The sequence below is a fragment of the Canis lupus genome, chromosome 4 (genome assembly GCF_011100685.1).
Source record: "Canis lupus familiaris isolate Mischka breed German Shepherd chromosome 4, alternate assembly UU_Cfam_GSD_1.0, whole genome shotgun sequence".
NCBI classification, from domain to species: domain Eukaryota; kingdom Metazoa; phylum Chordata; class Mammalia; order Carnivora; family Canidae; genus Canis; species Canis lupus.
The window spans coordinates 12,852,182-12,867,798 of NC_049225.1; the positions used below are offsets into that span (position 1 = coordinate 12,852,182).

A 15,617-nucleotide genomic window follows, 5' to 3' on the forward strand; every position below is an offset into this window, starting at 1 on the left:
CTTCATGACCCCCTAGCCAGACTTCTTATTGGAAAGGTGGCCTGGATATTGCTATGGAACAGTGGACTGCAGTTGTTATTCACCTGTGCTTGTTTTAGGAAAAATGGCAGATCACAGAGACAACAGCGACATTTCTGGGAGAGGCAGGATTCTAACTCCTTCAGTGTTGTTGGTCTGAAAAAGGTAGTAGTTCTGATAATTTTGTCAGTGCCAACTCATGGTAAGAAAGTTCTAGGATTGCTTTATGTCACAGCTAGAAGGAAAGGCAGTGCTGGTGTAAAATGATAAAGACTAAAACATTATCTTCTTTTGCTAACAAAATTGTTTTCATTCTTTTCTTTTTACAAAGTGACTTTGTATTTTTATAGATTGTGGGCTCATAGGTTATGACTGGGTAAGACATGGACTCATTTTCCTCATTGTGGTATAGAAAGATAAGATGTTTCTTGCTGCTCATGTTTAGCTCCCTTTGGAACTTGCTTATGATCAATTACCATAGTTAAAGAAGGGGATTGGAAAAATATCGCAGTCTCATGCTTAAATGCACTAAAATTTGCAACACGTTTTTATAGGAATGTTATTTATATTTCCTGTGGTTGGGAAAAAAAGAACATAAGTTTCATTTCATTTTAAAAGTAAAGGCTCAGGGGTGCCTGCTGGCCCAGTCAGTTAAGCATCCAAGTCTTGATCTCAGCTCTTAATCTCATGGTCATGAGTTCAAGCCCTATGTTGAGTTCCACATTGATTGTGGAGCCCACGTTAAAAAAAAAAAAAAAAAAAAAGAAAAAAAAAAAAAAGAAAGACATAAAGATATCAGAGAAGCCAATAAGAGGTCATGAAATATTTTTGAGCTAACACTGGGAAATGTCCAGTTCTTTGCATGTTAGATAATTTGAGGATTCCAGGAAAATCCAGTAAAGTAGAATCCTATTGGATAAGTTATGAATGGACTCTTGTGGGAGCGATGCCTGTTAACTGTTTGGACAGTCGCTGAGAGGAATGTAAAATGAGGTATATTTATAAACATAATGAATAGTTAGAAGAATACTGATTTATATTGACAGCCTTAGGAAAAAAAGCAAAGCTCTATCTATAAATAACAAGATATAAGTTGTTGAGATCTACCCTGGCATATGGGCATTTTCATGTTTCCTACTGAAAATTCATACTGTTTATGTATAGCTAAGGATACCTCTCTTAATCTTAAGTGTTCATTAGGTATAATCCATTTGTGCTTTAATCAGGCCAAAGTAAGTTGTGTGGTGATGTGGAAACTCACTCAACTGGGGGAGTGGATTAGTTAGGAGTCGTAGAGAAGAAAGACAGTAAGGAGTCAGGAAACATGTTTTAAAAAAAATCATCCATCTCTAATTCTGTCAAATATATTAAGAGACCAAGTATTACCAAGGAGAGGTCTTTTTAGAGCCTTCCTTTAATGACAGAGAATAATCTCTAATTAGTTTCTAAAGTTCTAGAAAACAGTTTGTACTTCCAACTAAGCAAAACTTTCCCCCAGGTCTTGTTGATGGCATTATTTTTGGCAACACTTCCCCCCTACTTTTTTCTTTCCTATTTCAAAGGAAAATTACAGCACATATGGTGTCGCAGTATCATCCCTGGTGGCCACCTTAATGCACAGAGGCTGTTTTTTCCCTTTGAACCTCTGCTGTAAGCATTGCATTTCATAATTTTTATTCCTCCGTCCTTGAATAAAAGGAAGGAATAATAGTATGATGTACCAATTTGCTTTGACTTAAACTTTCTCCCCAAATGGAATGGATGTCACATTTGGGACATATATAACTTAGCAAGTTACTAAGCAGTATGTGATAGCATAACCCATTTTTATATTCTGAGAAACCTATTTGCTGGGAATGTGTGTAAGCATGTACTTAACGTACATGTACATTTTATATTTGGGGATGTGTATATACGTATACATAATGTATATGTACATTTTATATACATTTCAATATATTTACATAAAAATATTATGTACATAATTAATTTGAAACTCATGAGCAGTGGTTACCTCAGGGAAATGGAATGAGTAGATCAAACTTTATATACTTTTCATTGCTTGATTTGGGGGAAAACATATGTAAACTCATAATTCCTAACTCAGTAAAAAAGTTCAAAAGTAGAAATAAAAATACAGTTGAATTATAAATAAAAATTCAGTTATTTGGACCTAACCAAACTTTATAATAGCTTGCGGTGTGAGTTTAAGTTTTTACCTTTTAATCACTGACTTTGCTAAACAAATACTCTAAACAAGCTCGTAGGACTGGTTAATTTACTTAAGCTGCTTCTAAGCATTGAAACCACTGTAATATTATCAAATTATATAGAAATAAATAGATGTGCTTATAAAATCTAAAAATCCCCACACAAGTAGAAGAGTTTGTTCACTTGACTCATTCTTTAGGGACTTGAAAATAGTAAATGTAAAAAAAACAAAAATAAGAAAATTAACTTCATAAACAATGGATGAACTTGCATAGGAAATTGATGAGGAAAATCATAAAATACTTTCACTCCATCAGTGGTACAACACTGAATGGCAAATAAGACAGATTAGCCTAGACTTGCAGTTGAGAAGCCCTGAGTACACCTCTTGCCGGCACGGACACTGTGCAACCAAGCTCGCTCTGCAAGGGACAGAACCACCCCAAAATAGCTTTCAGTTCTGAGATCCTAAGCTCTAGAGGGATTAGTATGGCAAACAGTGTAAATATCTGGTCCACCCAAGGCTGGACAGCTTCCATGAGGAAGGCCAAATTCTCAGCATTCCAGTCCCAAGAGATAATTTCCAGGAGAGACAGCTCATGGCTGCCCCGCTCCCTGCCACTGGAAAAGTTGAAATGGCCAAGTGCCTAATTTGGTCTAGGCAAAGTTATTCCTTTATAATTTGTTCTAGGAGAGAAAGAACTTAGCATTGAGGAAAAAGCAGGTAGAAGGCACTGGACAGCTAGAGGTCAGGATCCTTTCTGAACAGAAAGAGAGTAACCAGAAAGATTCTTATATATGTAATTTATAATGATTTTTATTATACTTATAGCTTTCAATTATAATTATAGCTACTTTTTCTAGCTTTCGGGTTTCTCCAAGTTTGTTTGAGTGATTCTATTGTTTATACAATGCTCTCTCTACTTATAAAAGCCATGCTCTGGGGGCAGCCCGGGTGGCTCAGCAGTTTAGCGCCACCTTCAGCCCAGGGCGTGATCCTGGAGACACGGGATCGAGTCCCGTGTCAGGCTGCCTGCGTGGAGCCTGCTTCTCCCTCTGCCTGTGTCTCTGCCTCTCTCTCTATCTCATGAATGAATAAATAACATCTTTAAAATTTTTTTATATATTACACATAATTATATATTAAGTTCAAATATATAAATAACACATTCTGACAAAATTACTTAAAGGCTAACTTGCTAATGCATGTCTAGAATTCTAGAAAACCAAGAGAAATAACCCTCATCGATTTGATGGGTTTTGTGTTTTTATTCTTCAGAGTAAAACTTCTTTATCGACTTCCTTTCAATTTTTGGCAGGATTGTTTATTTTCTTCTGCCCTATATAGAGGAGTGTCAACTTATATAATGAGCAGCTTTTATAAGGAGTGAGGTGGATTTGGATGCAACATCAGTATGTTAAGCATAAAAAGTTACAAGACAATATGTCTGGTGTGCTTTTTCTGGATGTTTCACTTTAAAATATCATTTTGTGAAGACATTAATTCTGGAAAGGGCAAAGCCTGCCTGAGCAAAGAGTGTATCTTTAACTCCTTCAGAAAACCTGTATTAAGTATTTCCTTCCCCTAATCCCAGGGAATGTGTGGGAAGTGACTGATTATGAGGATTTTATAAGCAGAACGAATACTTGCAAATATGCTGGATACCAGTAAGTAATCTGGCTTGCCTATATGGAATTGCCAAAGAAGTGATTCTTTTTTTTTTTTTTTTTTGATAGCTGTCTATTGAGTTCAAGATTGATTTGGGGATAGTTTAAGATTTAGACAAGGACTGGCTTTCTTCTCTAATGCTTCCAGAGTCTTGGAGAACCTATACTAGAGCAGAGTTGGCAGATATTCTTCTCTTCTTTCATCTGATCTATGTGAAAAGTACAAGCAGCAAGATTAAATAGTTTTAGAGACCTAAGCCAACTTCTCTACTCTCCAGTGGGTCTCCTGAAACATTGGAAAGGGATGATAAATTTGATAAATGGTTTTCAGTAGATATTTCCCTTCCTTTCTTTCTCTCCAGAGCTGTCAACCAAGGAGCCTCAAGTTATTTGGATCACATTCAAAGGACTGCGTGTTGAAAATGGCTTCCTAGTTTCTGCAGTCAATTACTGTAACATCAAGAAATCTCTCTCTAAAGACAGAGTAGAGCAATGAAGACAAGCAGCGGACTGTGGGAAGTGTTCTGCTGGACCTCACCAGACATAAAGTCATTGCTTCAAAAGGCCTTTGTGGGGGAAATGAAGGTTCCCCCTTATTCATAGTGTTCAACTGTGCTGCAACAGGGGCGAATAATATTTTTCACTTCCAGTAAAAACTGCTTCCTATACTTAAAAAGCCTAATTTTCTGTATGCTAGTCAAGTAAAAAGCCTTTTTCAGAGGATTTTGCCTGATTTTGTTTATGTCACATACATCCATGCCAGGCTATAACTCCAAATTCTCAGCCACTGATTGGTAATAAAGAAGTAGCTTTTACTCAAGATCTGTTCAGGCAGTAAGTATTTGAGACGGAGGAGTAAGGCTTTTCATTATTTCATTGTCCTTCTCCATTTGACCTTATACCTCACGGTGGCCTCTGAGGTTTCAACTGAACATTTCATTTGATAGGAACTATTCTCTCACCAAGATAAAAATCTTAGTTCACACAGGATACTTCTTCAGAGAAAGCAGGATACAAATGCCAAGAATTCTCAGACAAAATTACAGCTGCCACATGTCAAACACAGGCCTTGACAGAATACTCACTACATGCAACATGACCTTCTCCTCTTGTGGTTGCTCTTACAAGCTTTCAAATGTACAAAAAAGAAAAAAAAAAAACATACATAGGGCTGCCTAGTTGTCAAGCATGCTGAATTTTCAAGACCACAGGGAAGGACTTTCTGACACAGCAATGCCCCATCGCGATCCAGCGACAGGATACCTTTATAATCAAACGCCGGCGAATAACTCGGGTAGTGACTCTCCGTTCTTCCTCTGAGCTTGAATCACTCTCACTGTCTTTCAAGTCCTGATAAATGCATTTTTTTAGTATAATTTTACCATCACATTTAAAATAAAAGACATTCTGAGAAGGGAAATCAAAAAAGAATTACTTTCACTTGCTGGTTTTCCCTGCTAAGGAAAGTCGTGATATGTATTTGTGAGAATCTTAAAAAAAAAAATTGACGTGGAAGGAAATTCTGAGCAGGATTCTAGATGAAATTAGTCTGTATATGTATGTATATATGTGTGTGTATTAATACATGTACTTAATTACATTGATCTTTATATGCACATATGTGGTAAAGATCAATGTAATTAAATAATAAATCAAAGTAATTATAAGAGACATTTTGGTATCTGAAACTACTCGCTACTAATTGTTTGAAGAAACACTTTAAATGAAGATATTCATTTAAAACTTGTTTTTAATCTCCATCCATGTGACCTGAATGCATAACCTTAGAGTTTAGGCCATGCCTCACTTGATCTACAGAAAGAGGCATAGTATTTCTGATTTTAGGAAACTTTGGTCCAATTTGACAACTTTACCAAACCTACTTTGAACTTTACTGAGGTAAATTTTTTACTTTTTTCTAGAGTTTGTTGCATATATTTACATCAGGAGATTTTTAGCAGCATAATTGGCACCTAACACACAATTGGTGCTCAGTAAGAGTTTATGCAAACGAATGAAGGAATAATGTAAAACATGTGAAAGCTTAGTCTTATTTTAAAGAACTGATATGAAATTAGGACAGAAAAAACATCTGACAGACAAGAATATGGTATAGACAAGAATACAGGAATCACACAAAATATTAATTTTTAGGCAATAAGGATGAGAAACTACCACATAGTTCAATATCTCCAGTTTTACTTAAGTGCCATGATGGAGACTACTTACTAAATGATTTTATCTCTCAATTTTAATGGAGGAATTCTGAAAATTATTCTGGTATTTTATTTTCTAAATTTGCTAGTTGCCCCAAATCTGATATATTCTAGAAACTACAGTTACTATTCATTGGCAAAATAAGTGGAAGTGTTGGTAAAAATAGGAGGGGAGGTAAAATTGTTACAGGAGGTACAAGTGTTAGCTAAAGTGATTTTTGAAATGTTTGTCAAATAGATAATAATGTAGGACATTTTTCACCCAAGGTACACTGAACAAATACATTTAAATATTATAGTAATATCTACCTTAACTGTGTAAGAAGTTTTGTCTGAACAAAGTGCCCTGCTGAATAATATGGTGTCAAAAGGAAAGAGTTTTCAAGTGTCTTGTTCCTTGCAAAGATATTGGCTGCTAAGTTCTCTATTAATTTTAAAATGCTTTAGAAAAGGCTGTAATTCAGAAAACATACAATGATGCCAGTATTGTGAAAGGAGGCACTGAAGTAGCTCAAAAAGTCAGAAAAAGTAAGAGGAATTCATACTGTGAAAAAAAAAAGAAATGCCAATCAGCATACAGGGATCAATAGATGAGGCAAAATAGAAAATTCAATCTGAATTATTCATACACAGATTCATAAACTGGGGAAAGGTTTTCACTTGGGTAACATATGTTAATGCAAACACTATCAGACCAAGAAGTTAATTATAATCCTATCAAGAATCATCTGAGATTAGTCCCTTACATAAAGAAGAAGTGGGCATTTGGCCAATGGTTTAGTTGCCACTTTCTGCCTCAAGTCTCTGCTAATCCGAAGGTGAAGGGTAGAGAGAAGGTGGTAGTAGAATCTCGATCAGGATTCCTGTTAGAGAATTTTCTAGAATTGGCAAAGAGGGTAACGAGGAGACCAAAAGGGATTTTTTTTTTTTTTTTTCAGTGCTTCTTGCCATGGGTCGCTGCAAGGAAAGAGGTGGAAGATAGCAGAAGTTTACCTTGTAACAGCAGGCAGTCATCCTTGTAAGAGCCGAACCCGGACTTTTGACCTGATTTTTTAGGGAACAAAAAGGGGGCTGTTTTTTGAGCTCATACATCAGATGACCTAGTTGGTTGCTACTCCTGACCTATGGTCTCGCCACAAAGGACACGTCCTAAAGATTTTTGGATTTCCTGAGAGGTCAGGTTCATAGCTCTCAGGAACCTTAACTCCATTAAGAACTTTGATGCTCATGAAAACTTAGGCAGTAGAGGAGGGCCAGTAACCAATACCAAAAGCATAATCTCGTAAGGCATTTGAAAAGATTTTCTAATAGTAATTATGTCCTAGTACTGATGAACTCAGCTGAGTCTCCATTCAGGGTTAAAACTTTCATTTCAAAACTTCTTTTGCCTTCTCCCTGGTTCCCCAGTGGCCAATGTGTCTGCACCTATATACACACACACACACAAGTGCCTATTTATATTCAGATGGTCATTTAATTTCATAACTTCTCTACGGATTTTTAAAAGGCTTTTACAGAATAAACTTTCATAGTTAAGCCATCACTATGTTACTGCTTCCTTCAGTATTTTGTGGACTCATTTTAAAAGGGAACATCGAAGGTCATACTGCTTAAATACACTAGGAATTAACCAGAAGAAATCAATATTCAAAACCCATTTGTTGGGGAGTGAAAGGAAGGCCTGAAAATTTTACTTCCTCTCACTTTCCCTCCTAACACGCAGGAAAATGGTCAAAAGATAGCCTGTAGAAGGGAAAAGGAAAGGATATGATGAGTTGATAAGCTGATCATTAGGTCTTGAGTGACTGAGAGTTTACTATTAAAGTTTTTGTAAACCACAACTTAATCATGGACTCACTATTTTTCAAAAGACTTGTATTTTTTCTATCCCAAGCACTGCAGTAGATCTGAAGCACACTGGATGTTTTAGGGAAAACTGTAAGTGCTACTATTCCAAAAATGTCCACATCTCAGAATCTATGCCTACTGCATGGTCCAGGAAAATACAGAACTGAGAGAGCAAAAAGAAGTAAAAAGCTGCAAGAAATGGAACTTCTATTTTCTTATATCCAATTATGAGTTATAATTTCAGTTCCAAATTTTTTAATAGCTAAAAGCAGTAAACCTCAAAGAAGGGGAAAAAAATCTATGAGATGGTACCACAAAAACATGTTTTAAGTACAAAGTCCAAGCAAATAATTCTATGACAGTAAAGTTTTAAAATGATTAAAAGCAAATATTCAGATAATTATTAACTTAGATATAAAAATTATTAAAATGATACACCTCACTTCAAATTTCTAAATGTTGTCAACCAACAGTAATAACATACCCACCTCATTTCAGGCTTGGGCATTGGGTTTCTTTAAGTTTTAAAACACACTTTCAGGCAACAGATCTTATAGGGCAGAAATCTTAGATGGGTCACATGCTATAAACACTTTAAATTATGCAGAAGACCTAGAAAAGGTCAGAATAATTATCCTATTTCCATAAGAAGGAAGACTGACTGGGTTGGGAGTTAGGAAACCCAAATCCTAGACAAAATTAACACTGGACCTTAAGCATCTGGACAAGAACACCTCTTTGGTTCTTTTTTTTCCCCTGAAAAATGGCTGAAGAGATGCTTATTCCTTTTTCCCACTCAGTGAATGAAAATATGATCAAATAGCATGTGTTTTACCTAATCCTTTCTTCACCCCCACCATTAGTGTTGGCACTGATAATCTGGAAACAGTAAAGAGCCTTGGGCCCAGTGTTAACAAGGTTAATCAAAGGAAGTGAAGCATCAGTACTCTTGGTTGAAATGACAAGTGTATCAGGTAACTGAACTGCATACCTTTTGCTCAGACCCACTGGACCCCTCTTCTTCATGAAGGTTAAGCCTTGGTTTGCCATCTGCAGGAGGAGTCCTACTCATCTTTTTCATACTGACAGGCACACAGGGTTTAGGCTCTTCTATTACGAACTTGCTGGTTTCTTCTAGAGCTTTCTGATAGACTGCTAACGATGATGCTGGTTCTTCCACACGACCAGATGCATGTATTTTTGGTTTCAGAGTTTCCTTAGCACTCTGTTTCCCTACATCATTTTGGGATTCTGGAAAGTAGGATTTTGTCTTTGTTTCTGGAGTGACTTCTGGATGGCTTCCGTTTGCTTCAAATTTTCCAGGTTCTCCTTTAAGATATGAGGTAATAGAATCTCGACACTGATCAGGGCTGCAAAAGATAAAATGTGGAAATTTACAATGGTAATATATGACTAAAAATGGGCTTCAGAAGCTCTAAATTTTTAACAACCATGTTTTGAATCAATTTTGAAGGCATGAAATAGAAAGGTATGAAAAATATGATGTGTGAGGGGCTAACATAGGTTTGGTTTTGGGGGTGAGGAGGTGCTACCCAAGGCTTCAGGCTTCCCTCACATTCTAATTCCCAACCTGCCTAGCTATGCTGTCCCTGTTTCTAATTTTGTTTTGTATATTTTATTTAATTTTGTTTAATTTTGTTTAATTGCACTGCTAAGCAACTTGGATTCGAGATTTTAAAAAGTCATTCTGAGAGGTTCATGGACATACGCGGAGTTCTAGACCCACCAATCTAAAAAAAAGAGGGGGATGTTGCAAAAGGCTTTAACATTGCCAGTGAAATCCTGTGATGAGAGCTCTGGCATCCCCCCAAACCCCACGTTCCACTCTTTGGATGGGTTTCCAGTTGTGAATCCTGCCATCCTGATTTTGCAACCGAAACACCCTAAAGTTTCATCTTTCCCCACTGCTGACCCCTGCTGACTTCTGCTGGTGAGTGGGTGTTAGTGTTCACCCGTTGCGTCTATGTCCTGGGAGGACCATTTTCAAGTAACTGTTAACAATCTCTCTCTTCCAACACTTTCTTTTAAATTGATTTCTGATTTTTACTGGTATCAGTATAGACTTTTATTTTCTAGCTTGTGCATTGTTTTTAGTGTCTTTGCTTATTACCTGTAGAATTCTGAAGGCAATAACTGGCACAAGGTTCTATATGATATATGTGTTTATATGTATACATATATATATCATGTATGTATGTATGTCTGTAAGTATGTGTTTATTCTTATACATCAAATTCTGATTGTACATAAAAAGTCCCCATCAACAGCACACCCTATTCCATATGTGTCGGAACAAATGGCACAATGTGATGATGCCATGACCTAAATGTATCTATTTCCCACTATGCAACTATAGACTATGTGACTGTATTAGAACCCAAACATCAAAATTAGTACAATAGACAACAGAACAAAATAGACAATATTTGTTGTTTTTGCAACAGCCTGTTTGACAGGCTGACCACAGAATTCTTTGGTCTTATCATTCTTCAAAAGGAATTTTGTAGAGTCCTTTTTGCAAAATGTTATAAATTCCCTCTTTGGGATTTTTTATTGAGCAAGCAGCTTATCTACAATATGAAAATATTAAATATGGTTATGGAAGAAACTTAAGTTGGATGCAAAAAAACCTGAGGTTATCACCAGTTGCCACAGAAATAAATTACATTTCAGTTTGATATATGCATAAATAAAAATAATGCCAGCTATTACTGAGAGACTATTTGTACCAGTCATTTGGTAGTCGTTGTATAGGCTTTCTTTTTCAATCTGTAAACCTGTTTGAGGAAAGTAGTAGTACTCTGATTTTTAAAGCTGATTAGAGTGACATTTTTAGAGCTTAGAAATTCATCCAAAGTCACAGAGCGCAAAGCTAATACTGGTGGGATTTGAACTAATGCCTGAAGGATGCTAGGTTCTCACTTTCCTAGAGTAAGTCCAGCGTAAAAAAGAACCAGATTCATGATTATAGAATTATTTTGGTTTTCATCAAATTTCCATCATGGCAATATTATTTGTGGTGAGGAATTACATTATGCAACATTGCACATTACATAAAGTGTTCATGTAGGAAGAAAGGATATACAATGTTAAGTGTTTTCTTAGTATGGAAGGAGGTCTGATGACTCTGCTTCTCCGCATTTTCTACATAAAGACATTTAGAAAAACATCATGTAAAAGAAATCCACCGAAATTTTAGTGGTGGTTATTGCCAGATGATGGGGTTTTGACTTTTTAAATCTGTTTTAAAGTTTTTGCATAATAAGCATATTATGCTTGAAGTCAGAAAATAATAGAAATGCTCATATTTCTAAAAGACGTGGAGTTTTATGTATTACATTATGTTGAAAGCACATTACTTACTGGCTTTGTGAAAAGAATAATACAAGTAATAAGCTAGAAAGAGCAGCCTTCCAAAGTAAACATATACGTCTCTGGCCTGCACGTAAAACTGTTTGCATTTTACTTCAGGCCATCAGCAGTTGTTTTGTTTTGTTTTGTTTTGTTTTGAAGTAGGCCTCACACCCAATGTGGAGCCCAATACAGGGCTTGAACTCACAGTCATGATTGTCAAGACTTGAGCTGAACTTAACTGACTGAACCGCCGAGGTGCCCCTGCCTCTGCCCCCGCCCCCCAGCCCACTGTCAGTAGTTTTAAGAATTGGATTTGCGTTTCATGTAACCTTCTCTCCTCCAGATTAGCAGGCAATGTACCAACCTTTAAGGCAGGTATTATCCCCAAGCTGGAATGGTGATTTAGAAAAAGAGTAATTGCTAAAAAGCAGGTATTTAAAGCAAACATGTAACCTTTGTTTTTTTTTTTTTTTCTGAAACGGAGCCATACCTGTCATCCAGCCGTTCTAGTAACCCACCAGTTATTCTTCGAGCCTGAGCAGGGGACTCTAGGTTTCCACTTGATGTCTCGTTCTGCCAACCTGAAAGTGAAGACATTTCCAGTTCTGCTTGCTGAACACGTTTAAGAATAGCCTGTACTTTTTCTTCTGTCACCTCCTCAGACTCTACTCCTTCTTCAAGCTGAATGTCCTCAAATAGAGATTTGAGTTTTTCTTCCGTCATCTCCTCATCAGGACCAGATTTTCCTTTCTCTTGCTGCTCAGAGCTTACTCCTACTTTCCTAGTCTGTTTCAATGGCTCTGCTGGTTTAACATCCTTTGGGACCCCAGCCATACTTCCGAGGTATTGAGGATACTCACTCAGACACACATTCTCCAACTGGCTCTCATCTACATCCACTGCGTCAGGCATTTCTGTTAAAGGCATTGAGTCTTCGAGTTTGCTGTCTTCTAAGGAAGTGTCTTCTGCAGTTACAACTGGAGGTCCATCTGCTGAATGCTCTACGTTCCCCTGGGAAGGCACTAGCCCATCACTCAGTCTACTGGGGGTTCTAAGGGGAGACTCTATGCTAGAGATATCGCTAAAATAATCATCTTGCTGGCAAGGGGTGGGTGGTGTGTAGTGCAACCCTGTGGGAGTTTCCAGTTCCACTTGAAGGGAAGGATAACCTATGGAAGACAGTACATTCGGACTGACTGGAATGAATTAGAGTACATAAAAAAAAAAAAATAAACCACATGGAATGAATTAAATTATAGCAGGTATGAAAATGTATGATGAGTTACAGAATAATGTTCATATATTTATTGGTTTAGTTCAATTAAATGTAATACAATGAAATAAAAGACTAGTGCAAACTATAATAAAACAGAATACGAATTAAGATATAAATGATTTCTATCAATTTTGATAATTTTAATACAGTAACTTAAATATACAGACGAATTCAATCCAATACAACGTTAGCTGTCGTTATACAAGATACACTTATTCCACAGCCAAATTTATTATCTTTCTACTTTTAGCATGCAAAATCTGTATTGTGGTGGACTGCATACAGCAAGCCACAAGAAACCAATTTTTATAATTAAGTCACTTATAACTTATTTGAAGAGCTTTCCAATTCTAATTGTTACTTTTTCTCACATGAAATTTACAGTGAAGAAAAATAAATTTAATCTTTGGAAGGAAATTATTATTAAATTTTAGAGCAGTAGCACTGGGGGAAAGAAATCTAAAAAAGATGTTAAAGATAGGATCTGAAAAGCAGGTAAAGTAGAAAAGACTCCAAGGAAAGTTTTCAGGTGTCATAACGTGACAGCGATGAGAGGGTTGTGGTGTATATGGAGGTCTTAGTGAACCTGGTGATAGGGGTCCACTCAGAACCACAAATCAAATAAGGAGAAAGAAGGAATGATACACAACAGAGACAGGAAGAAAGCCATTTGCAAAGAGCTCTCTGAATATTCACGACAATGCTGTGAAACACGGAGGTTTATTTACCAGCCTACTCAGAGGGGAAGGAGGGAACAATGCCCTGGGTTTAACCTTCTTGCTGTGTGGACCAAGGGAACATTTTTCTCCTTCAGCAGAGAGAGAAGTCAACAATGGTCTGGTCATGGTGAGGAAAGGAGGTTTCATAAAAGTTCAACGAAGAGGAGAGACAGGAAAAAAAGGCAGCCAAGCACATTTTCTGAATTATTGGTCTACAAAACTAAAGCCTAATTTTCCCATCAGTCCATGACAAAAACCAACTTAGCCTTTGTTGTAAATTAAAATTGCTATAGGTAAGTAGAGTCACCTATAAACCAGAATCTTGTTGAAAGGTTGACTGAGAATAGCTGAGGTTTATAATGTGCACAAGTGAAATTTACTTTATATACACATTCCTAAATTTCTCTATGAATTTTTAAGATAAGAAATGTAAAGTATTAAGATGTAGCCACGAAAAGTTCTTGTGAATTTAATGATATTCTGATTTTAAAATGTGAAAAATAAATCAAGCTTTCAATTCTATTGACTATTTCCATTATTTTCTGGTTATCTTGCTCACTCCTTCCTTCCTTCCTTCTTTCCTTCCTTCCTTCTTTTGCTTGTTAGATATTTTCTTAATTTTCCCCCCAAAAAGATTCCATAAACTATAACTTGACAATAATTCAGAATTTAATATAACAGTGGTCTACCTTTAGTGCAAAAAGAGACTGGCTACCATCATATGGTCTCACATATAAGAGGAAGCCTTGAAGACAGCTTTTTCCCAAGGTTCTGCGGTATTTATAAGCTTAAAAGAAAACCCTTTTGAACATTATTGTCCGTCGTATTTATGGTATGTGGATAATAAGCTAAGCTTTAAATTTTCTGTCGACTTTAACTTTAGTAAGCAGATACTCTTTTAAGAATTTGACAACTTTGCTACTAACATATGTAGAACTAGAAGTTATTGATTTTTGTTAGCCCATCTTTGCCAGTTTAAAAATGAGAAAAAAGCACATTTTTCAAAACTTAGGATAGTAGAAAAATATCCCTAGCTCTTCTTTCTACCTCCATACCATCATTATTTTTTACTCGAAATTCTTTACAGGAATAAATTTCCATTTGTAAAAAAAGACAAGCACCTTGAAAAACATAGTAAGATATTTGTTATACTTTACTTAATGCTTTGATTTTTAAAAAGCCCCAATTCACACAATGAAGGGAAGATTATAATATCACTATATAAATTAAACTAATGCAAAAAAGGAATTACTAGGTTATTAGTCACACCTATGCTCACTGAATTAGAAATGACACTGACTTTTATATATGATATATCAGGCAGGATTTTTCCAAACAATAAATGTAAGCATATGAAGTTAAAATAATGCTAAGTAAGTATAACACGTTTTGGAATGATGCATTAGATTTTTCTTAGTACGCTCTTAAATACTTGGCCCCTAAACAGGAATTCACCATTTTATTTGACAACTTGACCCAGTACCTTGATTATCTGGTAAAAAAAATAGCTTATGATTTGGTCTTATGAATATATCAACGAAAGAGTGTTCACTAGTTGTTTAGGTTAATGTGAAAATGACAAAAACAATGCATTCTCTAGATAATAAATTTTCTTCCACTTGGTCATGTCAAATATTTGAAATACCAACTCTTTCAGTTAACTTATGCTTTTATACCTCATTATTTGTATTTTATATAACAGACATTTATCAAATTTGTTCTATCAGAGTGTTTATTTGCAGACTCTAGTAGAGAAAATGCTGTGAAAATGAGAAATTAAGTCAAGCAAATCACAATTTAGTTGGTTTTAAATGACTGCCTCGTCCTACACACTTTCAAATTTTATCTCAAATGATTAAATAAATATGAACACTAAATTCAATTACCATCAACAGGGTCATGGAAAACATTGTTCTCATCTGCAAAACTTCTGGTGCCTGAAATATTTCCATAATCAAATATTGGTCCTTCTAGCAGAGTCACTATATCTATTCGATTAATTTTTGTCAAGACCGAAGTTAAGGCATCAGCTGAAAAAGGAGAAAAGAGGGTTGAAAAACCCGATTAAATTATTTTCTTCCAGTCATCACAATATTCACACAAAAGCATGGCTTTCTTCACCCTCCTAGCACTTTTAGCTCCTCCTGCCTGCGGCTCAGCCAAGACACCATCCAGGGGTTTCAGAAAGCTGGCTGTTACAGGGAAGTCATGTTAGGGTCTTAAGTATCACTTTCTGAGGCTGTGTGTGATGACAGCAACACTGATTCCACTGTAAGATGCTGAGCA

General features: G+C 36.1%; 1 protein-coding gene across 15 annotated transcripts in view; it reads right to left on the reverse strand.

Moving 5' to 3' along the window:
- The window catches only part of ANK3 (ankyrin 3), a 663,391-nt gene that overhangs the window by 16,112 nt on the left and 631,662 nt on the right, over positions 1-15,617 (reverse strand). For 10 of the 15 annotated variants that reach the window (XM_038533992.1, XM_038533998.1, XM_038533996.1 and 7 more), the window contains 5 exons: positions 15,218-15,361; positions 11,827-11,917; positions 8,953-9,331; positions 7,107-7,157; positions 5,161-5,247 (listed from right to left, as the gene is read on the reverse strand). In XM_038533992.1, the coding sequence (XP_038389920.1) occupies positions 5,161-5,247; positions 7,107-7,157; positions 8,953-9,331; positions 11,827-11,917; positions 15,218-15,361 (752 nt within the window). Of the gene's footprint in view, positions 1-5,160; positions 5,248-7,106; positions 7,158-8,952; positions 9,332-11,826; positions 11,918-12,196; positions 12,506-15,217; positions 15,362-15,617 lie in introns of all 15 variants that reach the window. The other 5 variants (XM_038534004.1, XM_038534005.1, XM_038534006.1 and 2 more) reach the window with 3 other exon arrangements.